This window comes from Lampetra planeri, chromosome 58 (assembly GCF_965212315.1).
Source record: "Lampetra planeri chromosome 58, kcLamPlan1.2.h2, whole genome shotgun sequence".
In the NCBI taxonomy this organism is placed as follows: domain Eukaryota; kingdom Metazoa; phylum Chordata; class Hyperoartia; order Petromyzontiformes; family Petromyzontidae; genus Lampetra; species Lampetra planeri.
This window is the reverse complement of record NC_136164.1, coordinates 4,030,997-4,050,917: the sequence shown is the minus strand read 5'-3', so window position 1 is coordinate 4,050,917 and position 19,921 is coordinate 4,030,997. Positions and strand designations below refer to the sequence as shown.

At 63.3% G+C, this 19,921-nt stretch overlaps 1 protein-coding gene across 1 annotated transcript in view; it reads left to right on the top strand.

Moving 5' to 3' along the window:
* The window catches only part of PKD1 (polycystin 1, transient receptor potential channel interacting), an 80,252-nt gene that overhangs the window by 30,296 nt on the left and 30,035 nt on the right, over nucleotides 1-19,921 (top strand). Inside the window, 16 exon segments of the mRNA XM_078618568.1 lie at nucleotides 469-616; nucleotides 902-1,335; nucleotides 2,076-2,912; nucleotides 3,428-3,559; nucleotides 4,634-4,809; nucleotides 5,325-5,461; nucleotides 5,872-9,665; nucleotides 11,220-11,369; nucleotides 11,971-12,108; nucleotides 12,974-13,271; nucleotides 13,864-14,092; nucleotides 14,812-14,965; nucleotides 15,951-16,118; nucleotides 16,727-16,871; nucleotides 17,615-18,000; nucleotides 18,445-18,778. Coding sequence (XP_078474694.1) covers nucleotides 469-616; nucleotides 902-1,335; nucleotides 2,076-2,912; nucleotides 3,428-3,559; nucleotides 4,634-4,809; nucleotides 5,325-5,461; nucleotides 5,872-9,665; nucleotides 11,220-11,369; nucleotides 11,971-12,108; nucleotides 12,974-13,271; nucleotides 13,864-14,092; nucleotides 14,812-14,965; nucleotides 15,951-16,118; nucleotides 16,727-16,871; nucleotides 17,615-18,000; nucleotides 18,445-18,778 — 7,660 coding nt within the window.

Below are 19,921 nucleotides of genomic sequence, written 5' to 3'. Positions count from 1 at the left end.
GTACTCATTTGTGGCTGAGTAGACGTAGGGGAAGTCCTGGACCGGTTTAGATAATAATCATCACCGGCGATGGCCGTGAGCGGGAATCGAACTCGGGTTCACCGGGTTAGCAGCGCGCTCACCGCTCCACTACCGCTCACCACCAGCACGTGGGAGCAGTGTGCGTAGTGATCGGTGGCGCAGCGGTTAGCGCACTGCGCTACGAACCCGGCGACCCAAGGTTCGACTCCTGCTCACGGCCAACGTCGACCCTCCCCTCAGGTCCGACTCGGCCTCACACGAGCGCCCGGTACGTTGCGCGTGTAAACATCGGCACCGGGTGGATAACGATGGCCCGGTTACGGCGTCATGACCACGCCGTGCCGGCCTTTCGCAGGCGCCCCGCTGACAGCGCTTGCCCCCCCTCCCCCCCCCCCCCCGTGCTGCCCTCACGCCGCCCCGCTCCCCTGCCCCCCCCCCCCCACCCAGGTGATGGTGTTCCCGGGCCTGTGGTTCGCGCACGGCGGCGTGGTGCGGTCGCTGGAGGTGGCGGTGCTGCAGCGACGCTCCGCCGTGCAGCTGCGGCTGCAGGTCGTGCGGCCGCACTGCGGGCCGGGCCTCTCGCTCTCCCTCCCCGGTACGGGGGCCTCGCACGGGGGGAGGGGGGGGGGGCTCGTCCGGGTAACACTGAGCAACAGGTGGTGATCGGGCAGCTGGTGGTAGTGAGGCTGAATGAGTTGGTGGAGGGGGTGATTGGGTAGCTGGTGGTAGTGGGGGGGGATGAGTTGGTGGTAGTGAGGGGGAAGGAGCTGGTGATTGAGGCGTTCATTCGTGAACCAGCGTGGTGGTGACAACAACAAGAACTGTAACAACAGAACGGGTCCGAGTGCGTGAGCGTCCTCTCTCCCCGGCGCGTGCGCAGGCTGCGCTCGCTCCTGGTCCCCGTTCTCCACGTGCGTCGCTGACGCCGCCGACGCCTGCAACGCGACCGCCGGCCCTTGCTCGCCGGGCCTGCAGTGGTGCCGCTTGTCTGCGGCCTGCGTCCCCGTGGGGCGGCCGTGCGGCGCCGGCGATCCCGCCGCGACCTCTCCGCCGGCGTCATCGTCGTCGGCTCTGCCGGCTCCGTCGGCTCCGTCGGCGTCGACGGCGTCGTCGCAGCGGTGGACTCCGCCGGCCTACGCCGTGGTGCGGGAGGTGGTGGTTCTGCTGGACGCCGGCGAGGCCACGCACGCGAACGTGAGCCGACGCAGGGCGGTGGCGGCGCCCGACGCCGCTAGCCCCACGCACACGACGGCAACACCCGCCATCGCAGCAGGGGCGTGCGCGCTCGCGCGGGCTGGGCACAGACACGGATCGGTGCACGCAGAGGGGTTGGTGGGTGGTTGGGTTTAGGTGTGGATGGGTGCGTGGATGGTTGGGTGGGTGGTGTAGTGGTTGGGTTTAGGTGTGGATTGGTGCGTGGATGGTTGGGTGGGTGGTGTAGTGGTTGGGGTTAGGTGTGGATGGGTGCATGGATGGTTGGGTGGGTGGTGTAATGGTTGGGTTTAGGTGTGGATGGGTGCGTGGATGGTTGGGTGGGTGGGTGGTGTAGTGGTTGGGTTTCGGTGTGGATGGGTGCGTGGATGGTTGGGTGGGTGGGTGGTGTAGTGGTTGGGTTTAGGTGTGGATGGGTGCGTGGATGGTTCGGGTGGGTGGGTGGTGTAGTGGTTGGGTTTTGGTCCGTGGGTATCGGTAGGTGGTGTTGGCCACCCACCCCCTCGTTTGCCGTGCCGGCCTTTATAGGTGCGTGCTAACAGCACTTGCCCCTACAGTCTATTAAGGCTATACGGGGGATCTTTGTCTTTGGGTTTTGGTGTGGATGGTTGGATGCGTGGGTTCGGGTGTGGGTGGGTGTTTTTTGCTTTGGGTGAGTGTAGGTTTGGGTGGGTGGGTGGGTGGCACAACTTCCATCCGTATACCTTGCGAGCTGTCACGTGACCACCACATCACCACTGCACGGGCACAACGGTAACGGCCGCTAGCACCACCGCGAACACCGCCGCCGCCAGTGCCGCAAGCGCTGGAGCCCACCCTTAGCGTTGCTCCCCCCCCCCCAGATCGTGCTGGGCCCCGCGGGACTGGAAGTCTCGCCGGACCTCGTGCTGGCGCTGCAGCACGACGCCGGCGCCCCTCTGCTCGACTGCCCACCCTCGGCCCCGCCGTCTCCCTGGCGGCAGGCCTGCCTCACCCGCGACCGCCCCGCCGGCTGGGCCCCCGCGAACCTGTCGGCCGGCGTCGCCATCGACGGCGCCGGCGCCTGGCGGCTGCGCGACGGCTGCGCCTGCGACCTGCGAGCGCTCTACACCGACGGCGCCAGCCTCCCCTCCCTGGACGCCGCGCTGGCGTCGGCGGCCGCGCTGCCCGGCGCGCGCACCTACGACGCGAGCCTCGGCAACCCCGTCGGCGACGGGGGCGGCGCCGGCTGCACGGTGGAGTTCCGTCCGCCGGTGACGGGGCTGAGGCTGGCGAGCCCGCGGGCCAAGGCCGCCGGCGGCGGCGCCGTCTACGTGAACGTGTCGGCCGGCTCCCCGTTCGTGTTCCGCGTCGACGCGGGGTCGGGCGCCGTCCTGCGCTGGCTCCTGAGCGGCGCCCGCGGCGTCTCCGACGGCGCGGCTCCGTTCTCGGCGGCGTGCCCGGCCGAGCTGACGACGGCGGCGGCGACATCCCCGTCGACGACGTCCCAGGCGTGCGCCAGGCTGGGCGGCGAGTTCGCGGCGCTGCGGGCGCCGGTGCGGGAGGCGGGGACGTATTCTCTGCGGGCGAACGCCGGCAACGGGCTGAGCGAGGAGAGCGCCGTCGTGACGGTGCAGGCCGAGCAGCCCGTCGCCGGGCTCGCCATGCTGCCCGCCGGCGGCGGCGGAGGCGCGCAGAGGGTGCTCGTCGACGTGACGCTGGTACGCCACGTCCTGTGGGGTCGTGGTGGTCGCACGGGGTCACGTGGGGTCCCGCGGGGTCATGAGGGGGGTCACGTGAGGTCACGTGGAGGTCACATTGAGGTCACGTGAGGTCATGTGGAGGTCACCTGGGGGTCACGTGGAGTCACAGGTCACGTGAGGTCATGTGGGGGTCACGTGGGGTCATGTCTCCTGGTAGAGCCAGGGGTACGGCGCCCACCCACGGGTAAATGGGAGGGAGTGTCACCAAAATCCGTGTGCAATCCACCGACCCTCGCCGCTGCCTCCACAGCGCCGGATCACAGGCGGCCGGTTAAATGATCGGTAATTCCGGGCGCTCCTCGTTCTCTGCGATTCCTACGCGTTGTCTTCAAACTCCACTGGGGGTGGTGGGGGGGCGGTGGTGGGGGGGTGCGGTGGGAGGTGTCCACCTGCCTGAGATGTGCCTCCCTCCCTCCTCCCCTCCCCTCCCTCTCCCTCTCCCTCCCTTTCCACCCTCTCCACCCGCCCCCCAGGTGTTCTCAGCGAGGGTGGCGGAGGGCACGTCGGTGACGTACACGTGGGTGCTGGACGGCCTCGCCGTCTTTGCGTACAACAGCCAGCAGTACAACCTGGTGTTCCACAACCCCGCCGTCTACCGCCTCAAGGTGCCTCACAAATGGGAGCGGAGTTCACCGCACCACCGCACCACCGTTCAACCGCACTACCGGCCAACCACAACACCGCCCCACTGCTCGACCACACCACCGCCTCACCGCACCACTGTCCCACAGCTGTACAGCCCCACCGCACCACCGCACCACCGCACCACCGTTCAACCGCACTACCGGCCAACCACAACACCGCCCCACTGCCCGACCACACCACCGCCTCACCGCACCACTGTCCCACAGCTGTACAGCCCCACCGCACCACCGCACCACCGCACCACCGTTCAACCGCACTACCGGCCAACCACAACACCGCCCCACTGCCCGACCACACCACCGCCTCACCGCACCACTGTCCCACAGCTGTACAGCCCCACCGCACCACCGCACCACCGCACCACCGTTCAACCGCACTACCGGCCAACCACAACACCGCCCCACTGCCCGACCACACCACCGCCTCACCGCACCACTGTCCCACAGCTGTACAGCCCCACCGCACCACCGCACCACCGTTCAACCGCACTACCGGCCAACCACAACACCGCCCCACTGCCCGACCACACCACCGCCTCACCGCACCACTGTCCCACAGCTGTACAGCCCCACCGCACCACCGCACCACCGCACTACCACGCACCACCATACTTTCCGCACCACCGCCCAAGCGTCTCACCGCCCTACTGCCTCACCGCACCACCGGCCCACCGCACCACCTGTTCAACCGCACCACCGCCCCACCATACCGCCGCCAAAGCATCTGACCGCTCTACCGCTTCACTGTACCACCACTCAACCACACCACCACTCAACCACACCACCACTCAACCACACCACCACTCAACCACACCACCACTCAACCACACCACCACTCAACCACACCACCGCTCCACCACACGACCGCCCCACCATACCGCCACCAAAGCATCTGACTTTCCTAACGCCTCACCGCCCCACCGCTCAACCGCACCACCGATTCACTGCACCACCACCCCACCGCCCCCCCGCCACCTGCGCTGACGCGCCGCACCGCACCGCGCCGCCACCCTGGGTTTGTCGCCGGCGAGCCAGGTGACGGCGGAGAATGCGGTGAGCCGCGAGTGGGTGGAGGCGGAGATCCACGCGGACACCAGGAACCCGCTGGCCGCCCTCGCCCTTCTGGACGCGCCCGCCGTGGTCCCCGTCAACGGCAGCCTCCAGGTGGCCGCCACCGTCAGGGTGGACGCCAACGTGGCCGTCCTCTTCCGGTGGGTGTGGTGGTGGTTGTTGTTGTTGTGGTTGCGATTGTTTGTCCCAGGAGAGCCTCGGGATGAACAGCAACATGCATCTCGCGCAGCGGCGGCGAGATGTTAACTACCTCGCCCGGTGTACAGGAGGTCGTGGGTTCGATCCCGACCCTGACGATGCCTGCTGCTGGGTATTTTGAGTTTGCGTGTCTCTCTCTCTCTCTCTGTGGTGAGATGTTAACAACCTCGCCTGGTAAACAGGAGGACGTGGGTTCGATCCCAACCCTGACACCTGCTGGATATTTGGAGTTTGCGTGTCTGTTCTCCCCGTGGTCGCGTGGATTTTTCTCTGGGTCCTCCGTTTTTTTCCCTAAACGTCACACGTTTAGAGTATTCTTTCATTGGGCTACCATTCGTGATGGCCCAGGTCCCTTCTGAAAAAAACAGCTCAGTGGGCCTTACCTGGTCAAATAAAAATAGTTTGTAGTTGAGTTTTCTGCTACTTTGTTATTGCGTGTATTTGTGTGCCCCTGCAGCTGGTGCTTTGGGGACGGCAGCGCTAACGCCACGTGGAGGGCGCGCCCGCCATACGAGGCCTGGCTGCCCAGGCCCGAGCCCGGCGTGGAGCGGGTCCTTCTGTGGCACAACGTGACGCACACCTACACCGAGGCTGGTGAGGCCGGCACCGGCGGATACACGCGCACGCACCACCACCACCACACCGCCAATCGCAACAAAGACATCTCCCCCGTACAGCCCTAACAGACTGTTGGGGCAAGTGCTGTTAGCGAGCGGCGGTAGCTATGACGGCCGGCACGGCGCACGAGGAGGTGGGTGGCCAAACACCACGCCCGGCCGCCTTTGTCTCCCGAGCGGCAATGTTTACACACCGCACTGGGTACTCATTTGAGGCTGAGTCGACCTAGGGGAGGCCCAGAACCGTTTCAGATAATCGTCACTGGTGTTGGCCGTGAGCGGGAATCGAACTCGGGTCGCCGGGTTCGTAGCGCAACGCGCCATACCCCGCACTACGATCGTCCAATCGTCGTCGATTGCGTAATCCAGCGCGTGTGCTCGTGCCAGGCTCGGTGAACCTCTCCGTGGAGGCGATCACGGACCGCGAGCACCTCCAGACGGTCAGCACCATCGACGTGCGCTCGCCGCTCACCGCCGTGCTCCTCCGGCTGCTGCCCGCCGGCGCCGCCGTTCCTGGAGGGGGAACGTCTCTCGGCGTGGTGCTGGCCGACGTCCCCGTCACCTTTGAGGCGGTGGCCGTGCCCGGCGGCCACGGAGTCGTCTACACGTGGGACCTGGGGGACGGCCCGCCGGCGCGGGGCGGCGCCGGCAGGGTGACGCACGCCTTCGCCGGCGACGCCACCTACGCCGTCCGCGTGGCGGCGGACAACGGCGTGAGCCTCGCGGAGGCGAGCGCCAACGTGACGGCGCTGCGCCGGCTGTCCGGCGTGACGGTCGTCGCCGGCGCCGTCGACCTGGGCTCCCCGGCCACCGTCGCCGCCACGCTGGCCACCGGCTCGGCCGACCGCTGGGACTTCGACGTGGGGGACGGCACCGTGTACGCGGACCTGCGCCGCCCGCTGGTGACTCACAACTACTCCGCCGAGGGAGCCTACCGCGTCACCGCCAACGCCAGCAACGCGCTGGGCGCCGCGACGGGCACCGCGACGGTCTGGGTGTACCGGCTCCGGCCGACGGACGTGCTGGCGCCACCGGGGTGCGTGGCGGCTGGCGCCGACGTGAGCCTGTCCACGAGCGTCGGCCCCTTCGCGCGGAACCTCTCCTTCCGCTGGGACTTCGGCGACGGTCACGTGACGGAGGGGGTGGACGTCCCCGCGGTGGAGCACGCCTACGCCGACGCCGGCAACTTCTCGGGCGTCCTCGTGGTCAGCAGCCCGTCGGGCGCCAGCGAGAGGCAGGGGTTTGCGGTGTGCGTGCGGGGCGCCATCGCGCGCGTGGAGCTGGCGGTGACCGGCGGCGCCGTCTCGCGGCTGGGCCACGAGACGGAGTTCAGCGTCGCCGTCGACCCCCCCGGCGAGGGCCGCGCCTACACCTTCGAGTTCGGCGACGGCTCCGCCCCCGAGGTGCTGCTGGCGCCTCCGTTCCGGCACGTGTACGCCGGCGCCGGCGCGTTCACCGCCGCCGTGAACGTCAGCAACGGCGTCAGCGCCGGCGGCGCCGCGACGCCGGTCGAGGTGCAGGAGGCGGTGGGGACGGTGCGGGTGACGGCGGACGGCGCCGCCCCGCTCCACGTGGCGCTCAACCGCACGTACCTCTTCGCCGCGCTCGCCAGCGCCGGCACCGCGCTGCGGTACTCCTGGGACTTCGGCGACGGCGCCGTGAGCCGCGGCGGCGACGGCACGGCCGCCCACGCCTTCTCCACCGGCGGGGCGTTCGCCGTCACCGCCGCCGTCTTCAACGACGTGAGCCGCGCCGTGGGCGGGCTCAACCTCACCGCGCTGGCGCCCGTGCGCGGGCTGGCGGTCGCGGGCCCCGGCGCCACGACGGTGGAGACGGGCGTCCCCGCCGCCTTCTCGGCGACCGTCGAGTCCGGCGACGAGGTCGCGTTCGCGTGGTCCTCGTGCCGCGACTGCCTGCCCCCCGCCGGCGCCGGCTCCCGCTTCGAGACGGCCTTCCCGACGGCCGGGGCGCACGCGGTGACGTGTGTGGCGGAGAACGCGGCGAGCCGCGAGGAGGCGGCCGTGGCCGTGTCCGCCGAGGAGCGGATCGCCGACCTCGCGGTGACGTGCGAGGGGCTGGCGGAGGGGCGCTACTGGGAGACGGGGCGGGTTCTGCGGTGCCGGGCGCTCGTGGGGGCCGGCAGCGGCGTCAGCTTCGCGTGGACCTTCCGGCACGTGGCCACGGGCAGGAGCGCGGAGACCAACGAGACGGCTGCCGGGTCCCGGCAGCAGCAGCAGCAGCAGCAGAGCGAGTCGCTGTGGAGCGTCACGCTGTCCGGCGAGCACGTCGTCGCGGTGAGCGCCAGCAACGGCCTCGGCGTCCTCGCCGCCGCGCTCAACTTCACCGCGCTGGACCGCGTCGCCGACCTGAGCGTCGCGGCGGCGCCGAACCCGGCCGCCGTCGGCACCGCCGTCGCGCTGACGGCCGACGCCCGACGCGGCACGGCCGTCTCCTACACGTGGATCGTCTCCGCCGGCGGCGGCGCCGACGACGGGACGGCGGACACGGGCTCGAGCCCGCGTCTCGAGCGCGTCTTCGCGGCGGCGGGGCCGGCGCTGGTGACGGCGGTGGCGTGGAACCCGCTGGGCCGGGAGAACGCCACGGTGCGGGTGGACGTGCTGGAGCCCGTGCGGGGCCTGGCGATGGCGACGCCGGACGCGGCGGTGCCGTTCTACGTCGAGGCCGGGACGCCGGCGCGGCTGGTGGGCAGCGTGAGCTCCGGCTCGAGCGTGTCGTGGCGGTGGACGGTGCCGACGAACCCGGGGAAGATGTCGGTGGACGACGGCGCCGAGCTGCGGTACAACTTCGGCGCCGAGGGCGTCTACGCCGTCACGGTGAACGCCTCAAACGCGGTGAGCTCCGAGGCGCTGGCGCGCGACGTGACGGCGCAGGAGCGCGTCACGGACCTCAGCGTCGTCGCCAACGGCACGGCGGCGGCGACGCGCCAGACGGTGGTGTTCACGGCGGACCTGGCGACGGCCCGCCGCTCCGCCGTCGTCACGCTGGCGTTCACCGCGGGCGGACGGGCGACCACGGTGGACGGCGTCGCCGAGGTGGCGACGCTGGAGCCGGGCGTGCCGTACGCCTACGCCTTCACCGAGCCGGGCGTCTACGTGGGCAACGTGACGGCGCGGAACAACGTGAGCGCGCGGAGCGAGCTGGTGAGCGTCACGGTGCTCGACGCCGTGCGGGGACTCGTGCTCGTCGGCTGCTGCCCCGCGGCGCTGCCCAGCGGCGAGCCGGCCTCGTTCGGCGCCGCGGTGAGCGCTGGCGCGCCCGTCGTCTTCCGCTGGCGCTTCGAGATGGCCGGCGCGGAGGCGGAGGAGGCGGTGGGGGAGAGCGCGCGGTACACGCCGCGCGTCCCCGGCGCGCTGACGGTGCTGGTGAACGCCAGCAACGCGCTGAGCGTCGCGAGCGCGGGCGCCGTCGTGGCGGTGCAGGAGCGCCTGTCGGAGCTGTCGCCGCGGCACAACGCGACGCCGAGCGCGCTGGCGGGCGAGCCGGTGGGCTTCGAGGCTCGCCACGCGACCGGCACGGACCTGCTCTACCGCTGGGAGTTCGGCGACGGCACGGGGACGCGGGGGCCCCGGGCGCGCGTGACGCACGCCTACGCGGAGGCCGGTGACTACCGCGCCGTCGTCGTCGCCTCCAACGACGTGAGCGAGGGTCGCGCCGAGATCGACGTGACCGTCGTCGAGCTCGGCTGCTCCCCGCCGACGCTGGCGCCCGTCGCGCCGCGCCGTTCCGTCGTGGCGGCGCTGCAGAACTACTTCGAGGTGACGGTGGACCTGCGCGGCTGCGAGGAGCTGGGCTACAGCGCCGAGTACCTGTGGGAGGCGCGCCGATCGGCGGACTGCGCCCGGCCCAACGCGACGGTGGCCCTCGACCCGTCGGTGGACGCCCGCCGCCCGCAGCTCGTGCTGCCGGGCCGCTCGCTGGCGCCGGGAAACTACTGCCTGTCGTTCACGGCGCGGCTGAGCGGCACGTCGCTGGCGCGCTCCGTGTCGCTGGCGGTGAGCGCGCTGGCGAGCCGGCCCGTGGCGGTGATCGCCGGCGGCACCAGCCGGACCTGGTCCCGGCGCGACGGCTGGCTCGTGCTGGACGGGAGCGGTTCCTGGGACCCCGACGGAGCGGCAGGAGACGGAGCGGGACTCGTCTACAGCTGGGACTGCGCCCCCGAGGTGATTGGATGGCGCTCCGTTCTCGCCGGCGCTGCCAGCTACCGCTTGGTGTTTGCTGCTGTAAATAGCGTGGTGTGTCGTAGTGTATGGTGTAGTAGTGTGTAGTGTAGTGTGTATAGTGTAGTGTGTAGTAGTATATGGTGTAGTGTAGTGTGTGTATAGTGTAGTAGTGTATAATGTAGTGTATAGTGTAGTGTGTAGTAGTGTATGGTGTAGTGTAGTGTGTGTATAGTGTAGTAGTGTATAGTGTAGTGTGTAGTGTGTAGTAGTGTATGGTGTAGTGTAGTGTGTGTATAGTGTAGTAGTGTATAGTGTAGTGTCTAGTAGTGTAGTGTGTAGTGTAGTGTGTGTATAGTGTAGTAGTGTATAGTGTAGTGTGTAGTAGTGTATGGTGTAGTGTAGTGTGTGTATAGTGTAGTAGTGTATAGTGTAGTGTGTAGTAGTGTAGTGTGTAGTGTAGTGTGTGTATAGTGTAGTAGTGTATAATGTAGTGTATAGTGTAGTGTGTAGTAGTGTATGGTGTAGTGTAGTGTGTGTATAGTGTAGTAGTGTATAGTGTAGTGTGTAGTAGTGTAGTGTGTAGTAGTGTATGGTGTAGTGTAGTAGTGTATAGTGTAGTGTGTAGTAGTGTAGTGTGTAGTAGTGTATGGTGTAGTGTAGTGTGTGTATAGTGTAGTAGTGTTTAGTGTAGTGTGTAGTAGTGTAGTGTATAGTGTAGTGTGTGTATAGTGTAGTAGTGTATAGTGTAGTGTGTAGTAGTGTAGTGTGTAGTGTAGTGTGTGTATAGTGTAGTAGTGTATAGTGTAGTGTGTAGTAGTGTATGGTGTAGTGTAGTGTGTGTATAGTGTAGTAGTGTATAATGTAGTGTGTAGTAGTGTATGGTGTAGTGTAGTGTGTGTATAGTGTAGTAGTGTATAATGTAGTGTGTAGTAGTGTAGTGTGTAGTGTAGTGTGTGTATAGTGTAGTAGTGTATAGTGTAGTGTGTAGTAGTGTATGGTGTAGTGTAGTGTGTGTATAGTGTAGTGTGTAGTAGTGTATGGTGTAGTGTAGTGTGTGTATAGTGCAGTAGTGTATAATGTAGTGTGTAGTAGTGTATGGTGTAGTGTAGTGTGTGTATAGTGTAGTAGTGTATAATGTAGTGTGTAGTGTAGTGTGTGTATAGTGTAGTAGTGTATAATGTAGTGTGTAGTAGTGTAGTGTGTAGTGTAGTGTGTGTATAGTGTAGTAGTGTATAGTGTAGTGTGTAGTAGTGTAGTGTGTAGTGTAGTGTGTGTATAGTGTGGTAGTGTATAGTGTAGTGTGTAGTTGAGCCATCACTTCCGATTGCCAGGTCGCTTCTGACAGAGAGCAATGTAGCTCAGTGGAGCCTTACTCTGGTAAAGAAAAAAAATCATGTCTAGCTTTTAAAAAGTCTTCTGCAGTCCGAAAAGCAACCCGGTGCCTTGCAGAGCCGCGCCGGGCTGGCGAGGAGCTAACCACGTGCACATGACCCCCTCGCCTTGCCCCTCCCGCCCCCCGTGACCCTCCCACCCCTCCCCACCTGCTGCGGCCAGGTCCCCGGTACCCGGGGCTGCTTCCCGTCCCGGCCGCAGGGACCCCGGCTCAACGTGTCGGGCGCCGCCATGGTCGCCGGCGCTCGCTACGTCTTCACGCTGCGCGTGCAGGCGGTGCCCGGCAAGGGGGAGGCCGCCACCAGCCAGACGGTGAGGCTCCACGTGGCCACTCTGCCCCGGATTCTGGCGCGACAAGGTTGCGAGATGTTAACTACCTCGCCCGGTGTACAGGAGGTCCTGGGTTCGATCCCGACCCTGACGCCTGCTGTTTATTTGGGGTTTGCGAGTTTCTCTCTCCGTGGTGAAATGTTAACAACCTCGCCTGGAATACAGGACGTCGTGGGTTCGATCCCGACCCCGACGCCTGCTATATATTGGGAGTTTGCAGTGTCTCTTTGTGGACGTGTGAATTTTTTTTCGGGTCCTCTGGTTTTTCCCTCCACTTTTAGAATCGACATTTCGCGTTTAAGACTATTTGGCTGCTATAAATTTCCACATGGTGATGATGATGATAAGTCACTTCGTTGGGCTATCATTTGTGATTGCCACTTCTGAACAAGAGCTACCTAGCTCAGTGGGCCTTACCTGGCAAAAAAGTAATTAGTTAGACTTGGTAACTCGCTAACACGAGGGAGCTTTAGCTTTGTTTTGCGCACACACTTTGGCGCGCGCGCGCGCGTGTGTTTTTGCTTTCTTAAATCTTGCAACGGCATTCCTAACCCCTGGCGCACCACGCCGCCGGCTCTCGCAGGTGCTGGTGCTGGAGGGGCCGGCGCTGTCCGTGGCGGTGCGGTGCGTGTCGTGCGACGCTCTGGGGCGCTACTCGGTGAGCCGCAGCGAGCAGGTCACCATGTCCGGCCGCTGCCTCGACTGCGCCGCCGGCGCTCAGGTGACGACCGCGCCCCGCTCCCCGCCAGAGGTCGCAAATGGGTTTTGATTCCTTACCCGTACCCGTACCCGGCCGCACCAGGGTCGCAAACGGGTACCCGTAGCCCGGTATCGGGTACGGGTAGCCGGGTATCGGGTAGGGTATCGGGTAGGGTACGGGTATCGGGTAGGGTACGGGTATCGGGTACCCAGTTGCGACCTCTGCTCCCCGCTCACACCGCCGGTACCCTCGTTTGCCGCTGGCGCAGCTGAGCCCCGCGCCAGCGTCGTGTGGGCGAACGCTGCAATGACCCTCGCTGTCTTGAATAACAAAACACGCGATTCCGCTGTTGACGGAATGAACGCCTCCGATGAGCACGGTGGGCTAAGTACGGTGCGATCGAAGTTCAACATACATACTACTACACACTAGACTAGTGTACGCTACACACTACACTACTATACACTACGCTACTATATACTACAATATACACTACACTACTATATGCTACACTACTATACACTACACTATATAATACACTAGACTATACACGACACTACTATATAGTACACTACTATACACTACACTACTATACACTACACTACTATACACTACACTACATAATACACTAGACTATACACGACACTACTATATAGTACACTACTATACACTTCACTACTATACACTACACTACTATACACTACACTATATAATACACTAGACTATACACGACACTACTATATTCTACACTACTATACACTACTATATAGTACACTACTATACGCGACACTAACACTGCTATCCACTCTGATTATCACGGTTGGCTACGTGCGGTGCGGTTGAAGTTGTGCCTGCGTAACATCACCGCCCCTCCGTCGCTCCGCAGCTGCAGTACCGGTGGACGGTGGTGGACTCCGACGGGGCAGTGCTGCCCCTGGGCTCGGAGCGCTCCTCCACGGGGGACGCCCTGGCGGACCTGGTGGTACGCGCCGGGGCTCTGGCCGACGGCCTCGGCTACACCTTCACCCTCGCCGTGTCCGCGGCGCTGGGCGGCGACGACGCCGCCGCCGGGAACTCGTCGCTGGCGCTCGAGCCCAACCGGCCGCCGGCGGGCGGGGAGTGCCGGACCACGCCGGGCGCCGCCCTCACCGTGCTGGAGACGCGCCTGCAGTACGACTGCGTTGGTGAGCCCGCCTGCCACGCGCCTTGCCTGGCGCCAGAGGTCACAAACGGGTTTTGATTCCTTACCCAGACCCGTACCCGGCCGCACCAGGGTCGCAAACGGGTACCCGTACCCTACCCGATACCCGGCTACCCGTACCCGGCCGCACCAGAGTCGCAAATGGGTACCCGTACCCGGGGTAGCCGGGTATCGGGTAGGGTACGGGTATCGGGTACCCGATTGCGACCTCTGCCTGGTGCCCTGCCGGCGAGCGTAGCTGGCGAGCGAATGGTGTGGCTACGAACCCGGCGACACGAGTTCGATTCCCGCTCACGGCCAACAATCGGCGACGATGATCAGAACCGGTCCTGGGCCTCACCTGGGTCGACTCGGCCTCAAACGAGTACCTGGTGCGGTGTGTATAACATTGCCACCGGGCTGGCCACCCACCCCCTCGTGTGCCGTGCCGGCCTTCACAGGTGCTGGTGCTCGCTAACAGCACTTGCCCCAACGGTCTGTTCAGGTTACACGGGGGATCTTTGTGTTTTTGTCTCCTGCCTCGTCGTCGTGGTGGTGGTGGTGGTGGTGTGCTAACGGTGCTGCTGGCGACTCAGACTGGCGGGACCCCGAAGACGCTGGCGCCCCCGTGCTCTACACGCTGGTGCTGGCCGCCTGCCCACCGGGCGCCGGCGGTGGCTGCCAGGACACGCCGCTGTACCGCGGCGTGAAGGCGCGGTGGAGCGCGCTGCTGCCCCTGGGAGGCGGTGCGGGTGACGGCGCCCGCCACTGGCTGGAGCTGTGGGTGGAGGATCAGATGGGCGCCCGCACGCTCGCCCTCAACCGGTGGGGAGTCATCATCATCAACATCATCATCAACATCATCATCAACATCATCATCATCATCAACATCATCATCAACATCATCATCAACATCATCATCGTAGTGGGGCATGATGGGTGGTGGGTGGAGCTGTGGGTGGTGGATCAGATGGGGGCCCGCACGCTCGCCCTCAACCGGTGGGGAGTCATCATCATCAACATCATCATTAACATCATCATCGTAGTGGGGCATGATGGGTGGAGCTGTGGGTGGTGGGTGGAGTTGATGGGTGGTGGGTGGAGTTGATGGGTCGGGGGTGGAGCTGATGAGTGGTGGGTGGAGCTGATGAGTGGTGAGTGGAGCTGACGAGTGGTGGGTGGAGCTGATGAGTGGTGGGTGGAGCTGATGAGTGGTGGGTGGAGCTGATGAGTGGTGGGTGGAGCTGATGAGTGGTGGGTGGAGCTGACGGGTGGTGGGTGGAGCTGACGAGTGGTGAGTGGAGCTGATGAGTGGTGGGTGGAGCTGATGAGTGGTGGGTGGAGCTGACGGGTGGTGGGTGGAGCTGACGAGTGGTGAGTGGAGCTGACGGGTGGTGGGTGGAGCTGACGAGTGGTGGGTGGAGCTGACGAGTGGTGGGTGGAGCTGACGAGTGGTGGGTGGAGCTGTGGGTGGTGGGTGGAGCTGACGAGCGATGGGTAGAACTGACGGGGCGGTGGCCGCTCCTGCGCTGTGCGTGGAGCAGCAGCGTGGAGGTGGCGCTGCCGACGGCGCCGACGGACGGGCTGCCCGCGTGGCTCGCCAACCGCAGCCGCTGGGAGCTGCAGGCGGCGCTGCAGAGGGGCGACCCCTATGAGGTGACGCTCTACGCCAGCGCGCTGCTCAGCGTGGTGCGGCAGGTGAGGACGTCACGCCAGGTGCGTGCGTTGAGTTGATTTCTCGCCGTGCGCTACGAGACGTCAAGCCGCAGCTTAGCGGCGGAGCCAGGCAAACGGGGCGAGCGTGAGTCAACACGACGCTCGCTGGGAGGCTGGGGGTCAGGTGGCTTTGGATTCGTAGCTACAGCCGTGGGGGGAGGGCATCCAGGACGCGGCGTTCGTATTCTTGGTTCTTTCGGTAAAGTCACGTAGAAGGGAAGTAATAAGATAATAAAAATAAAACATGATAAAATGCAATTCTCACGACGTTTCGGCCACAAGGCAAGCAGCCGTCCTCAGGTGAAGAAACAGAGCTGTCGGAAAGACAGCGTCCTAATGAACACTGCTAAGCTTGGCAGCGTATTTTTAAGCTGGGTGGGAGGAGCAGAGAGCCTTGACAAAGGAGTTTACATATCAGCAGAGGAATTTAACATATTGATGACAAATGCAGATATGGGGTTAATCACTCCTTGCGGAATGCGTAGGCGGTGGGGAGTCTCAAAGTCATATTATGCTAGTAGTGTATTGTGTAGGATTAGCAGTAATAAAGGGAGGGACATTTGATTAATAAACAACTGCAGCAGCCAAACCACCGCGTATCAGGATGCGGTGTGTATGATGTGCGTCTGATAGTGCACTGTCTTTGAGTTGTACGCCTTTTGGCGTCATCTGGTCCAACACCAATGGAGACTAGGCTCTTAGGAAAGCTGTCTCGGGTGTGGACCAATCAACTTCAAGGACAGTGCATATCATTACCATTATCAGAGTTGTTTATTTTTGTTTGCATTGTGACTGCTTGTTTTGTAGTTATTGCAAACATGATGCCTTGTATAAAGGTGTCAGTTTTCGTACCAGTTGAAAGGGTAAAAACCTATCAAGAATAGTTTAGTCAACAAATGATTAAGTTTACTTTTCGACATACTGGACGCGGCGTGCCGGCGGTGGTGGTGGTGGTGGTCGTGGCTAGCAGATGGACGGCGGTGGAGATGCCGCGGCGGTGGCCACGTACGCGGAGGTGGCGCGGAACGCGACCCTGGCGCTGTCCGGCCTGGCCGTGACGAGCATGGAGGATGTGTTCCGCCTGGCAGCCGCGCTCGCCTACACCTCGTCCGGCGCCCGCCTCAACGCCACACAGGTCAGCAGAGCAAGGGGGTTAGCACGGCAGGGCAAGGGGGTTAGCACGGCAGGGCAAAGGTTCATACGGCAGGGCAAGGGTTAACACGGCCGAACAAGGGTTAATACGGCAGGGCAAGGGTTAACATGGCAGAACAAGGGTTAATACGGCAGAACAAGGGTTAACACGGCAGAACAAGGGTTAACACGACAAAACAAGGGTTAACACGGCAGAACAAGGGTTAATACGGCAGGGCAAGGGTTAACACGGCAGAACAAGGGTTAACACAGCAGGGCAAGGGTTAACACAGCAGGGCAAGGGTTAACACAGCAGGGCAAGGGTTAACACAGCAGAACAAGAGTTAACACAGCAGGGCAAGGGTTAACACGGCAGAACAAGGGTTCATACGGCAGAACAAGTGTTAACACGGCAGGGCAAGGGTTAATACGGCAGAACAAGGGTTAATACGGCAGGGCAAGTGTTAACACGGCAGGGCAAGGGTTAATACGGCAGAACAAGGGTTAACACGGCAGGGCAAGGGGTTGATACTTTCCCCCCCACCACTCCCCACCACTCCCCCCTCTGCCCCCCCCTCGCTCCTCCCCGTCTCCCCCACGCCGACCCCTCAGGCCTCCTCCTCCTCCTCCGTGTGCGAGGAGTGTCCGGAGCGAGTGCTGCTGCAGGTGGAGAGGATGGTGGCGGTGGTGTCAGCGTGGGTGACGCAGGGCAAGGTCACCCCCACCGGCCCAGCCCGCAGCCTGCTGCAGGTCATGGGTGAGTGGGCGCTCGCACCGCGGCGAGCAGTGCAACGTGGAGACGATGGTGAGGAATCTTCTTGGTTCTTTCGGTAAAGTCGGGGAGACAGCGTCAGACGCTGTCTCCCCGACAGACCTGGTCTTCACCTGAGGACGGCTGCTTGCGTTGTGGCCGAAACGTCGTGAGAATTATTTTATTGTGTTTTATTTTTATTATTTTATTACTTCCCTTCTACGTGACTTTACCGAAAGAACCAAGAAGATGAATCCCTGCAGTCACGAAAGCTTTAAATCGAAGAAAAAAAAGATGGTGAGCAAGTCGCTAAATGTGAACGTAGAATAAATACAGTCGTTGTGTGAGTCCGATTTATCGAGGTTTGGCAAAGGCATCAAAAACAACAATGGAAGCCTCCATAACGCGACACGTCAGCAATGAACTATCGAGACCTACACCAGGGTTAAGGGTCAAAGTGAGAAATCTGAAGCTTCAGACGCTGTCTTTCCGACAGATGCTGTTCTTCACCTGAGGACGGCTGCTTGCGTTGTGGCCGTAACGTCGTGAGAATTGTATTTTATTATGTTTTATTTTTATTATTTTATTATTTCCCTTCTACGTGACTTTACCGAAAGAACCAAGAAGAGGAAAACTAGATTGTCGCAAACGGCAAAGGCTTTTGTCACCCATCCCAATCCTCGCTCTCGGGACATGTAAAAAAGACGATCTGACGGACGCCTTCGGCTGCTTCTCCCCCCGCCGCGCAGGCGCCATCATGGCCACCGGCCGGGACGCGCGCGTGTCCTCGACGGCGCCCTCGACGGCCGCCGCCTGCGCCGCCAGGCCGCCGCCCGGCGGTCCCGGCCTGGGCCGACGGGCCTTCTCGCTGGCCGAGTGCCTGATGGGCGCGCTGATGCGCACGCGCGTGCTGCACGAGGAGAAGCTGGCGCTGCGCACGGAGCGGCTGGCGGCGCTGGGCCGGCGCGTCACGCCGCTGTCGCTGCTGTGCGGCGCGGGACCGGCGTCGGCGCCGGCGGTGGCGCCGGAGGGCGACCCGGACTGCGCGTTCCAGATCCCCCTCGCCGCGGCGGAGATCATCGACCGGCGAGTCGCGGCGGCCACGGCGGGCGGAGCCGGCGCCGAGCTCACGCAGGTGCGACCGCTTGGGAGCGACGGGGGGGGGGGGTTGCCGGGGGAGGCTGCCCCGTCCCCCCACCCTGCCGAGCTGGCGCGGCGCGCTTCCGCTGCACGAACCAAGCCGTGCCGCAGAGGTTGCTCGCGACTTGTTACGTTGAGCCGCCGCGTGTGCGTGACGTGGTTTCGCACCGTGCTTGAGTTAAGCTGTGGTGGTGGCGGCAACGGCGGCGGCGGTGATGGCGACGTCGATGGCATGGTGATCGTGTGACGGTGGTGTATGTGTCTGTACATGTACGTGACGTGAATTTCTTTCGCACCATACCTAATTGGAGGTGCGGAATGAACGGGCGAACGGTTGGCGGTGGTGACCGTGGCAGTGGCGGTGACCGACTAAATGATCCGCACCGTCCCGTTGACGAAGCGCGCCGCGCCCTCTTGCCGGCCCGGCGTGCGCGCCCAGGTGATGCTGGTGATGCCGAGCAGCCCGTTCCCCGAGCCGGGTCCCCTGGGCGGCCTCGCCGTGTCGTCCCGCGTCGCCTCGCTGGAGCTGAGTCGCGCCGACGACGGTTCCGTGGTGCCGGTGAGCGACCTGCCCGCCGGCGCCGCCATCCTGGTCACGCTGCCGGGGCCGGCCCTCGACCTCTCCGAGTCGCTGGTGGCGGCGACCGCCGGGACCGGCGGCGACGGCGCCGTCGTCGTGCCGCCGGGCGGCGCCGTCAACTTCAGCGTGAACGCCAGCAACGAGGACGCGAGGGCCGGCCTGTTCGTGCAGGTCACGTACACGCCCGTGGACGGTGAGGGACCACATTACTCACGTGCTCGCTCGCTCGCTCGCTCACTCGCTCACTAGCTCACTCACTCGTTCAGTCACTCGCTCACGTGCTCACTCACTAGCTCACTCACTCGTTCAGTCACTCGCTCACTCACTCGCTCACTAGCTCACTCATTCATTCAGTCACTCGCTCACTCACTAGCTCACTAGCTCACTCACTCCTTCAGTCACTCGCTCACTCACTCGCTCGCTCAGTCACTCGTTCAGTCACTCGCTCAATCGCTCACTCGCTCACTCACTCGTCACTCGTTCAGTCACTCGCTCACGTGCTCACTCACTAGCTCACTCACTCGTTCAGTCACTCGCTCAATCGTTGGCTCGCTCACTCGCTCAGTCACTCGCTCACGTGCTCACTCACTCAATCGCTCACTCACTCGTTCAGTCACTCGCTCACGTGCTCACTCGGTCAATCGCTCACTAGCTCACTCACTCGTTCAGTCACTCGCTCACTCACTCGCTCGCTCAATCGCTCACTAGTTCACTCACTCGTTCAGTCACTCGCTCACGTGCTCACTCACTCAATCGCTCACTCGCTCAGTCACTCGCTCGCACGCTCAGTCACTCGCTCGTACACTCGTTCACGTGCTTACTCGCTCACATGCTTACTCGCTCGCACACTCACTCAATCGCTCACTTTGTTCATTCTGTCGCTCGCACACTCGCTTGTGCTCGCGCGCTCAGTCACTCCCATGCTCACCCACTAGTTCGCTCACTCACTAGCTCGCTCACTCACTTAGTCACTTGCTCGCTCGCTTGCGCTCTTACGCCTATTCATGAGCGGATGGACGAGCTGCCTGTGAAGGTGGGTGATTGAGTGGCTGAGTCGGTGGTTGAGTGAATCAATCAGTGGGTGCGTGGGTTCGTGAGTGGATGGGCGTATGAGTTGGTGGGTGGTCGAGTGAGTGGGTAAGTCGGTTTGTGACTGGATAAGTGAGTGAATGGGTGAGTGAGCAGACTGAGGGAGGGAGTGAGTGAGTGCGTAGTGGAGCAAGTGAGTGGTGAAGTGAACCGGGAGTGACTGGACGAGCAAGCTCGAGTGAGTCGGTGGGCGAGTGGTTAATCCGGTGCGTGAGCGGGCCGACGTGTGAGTGACTGAGTGAGTCGG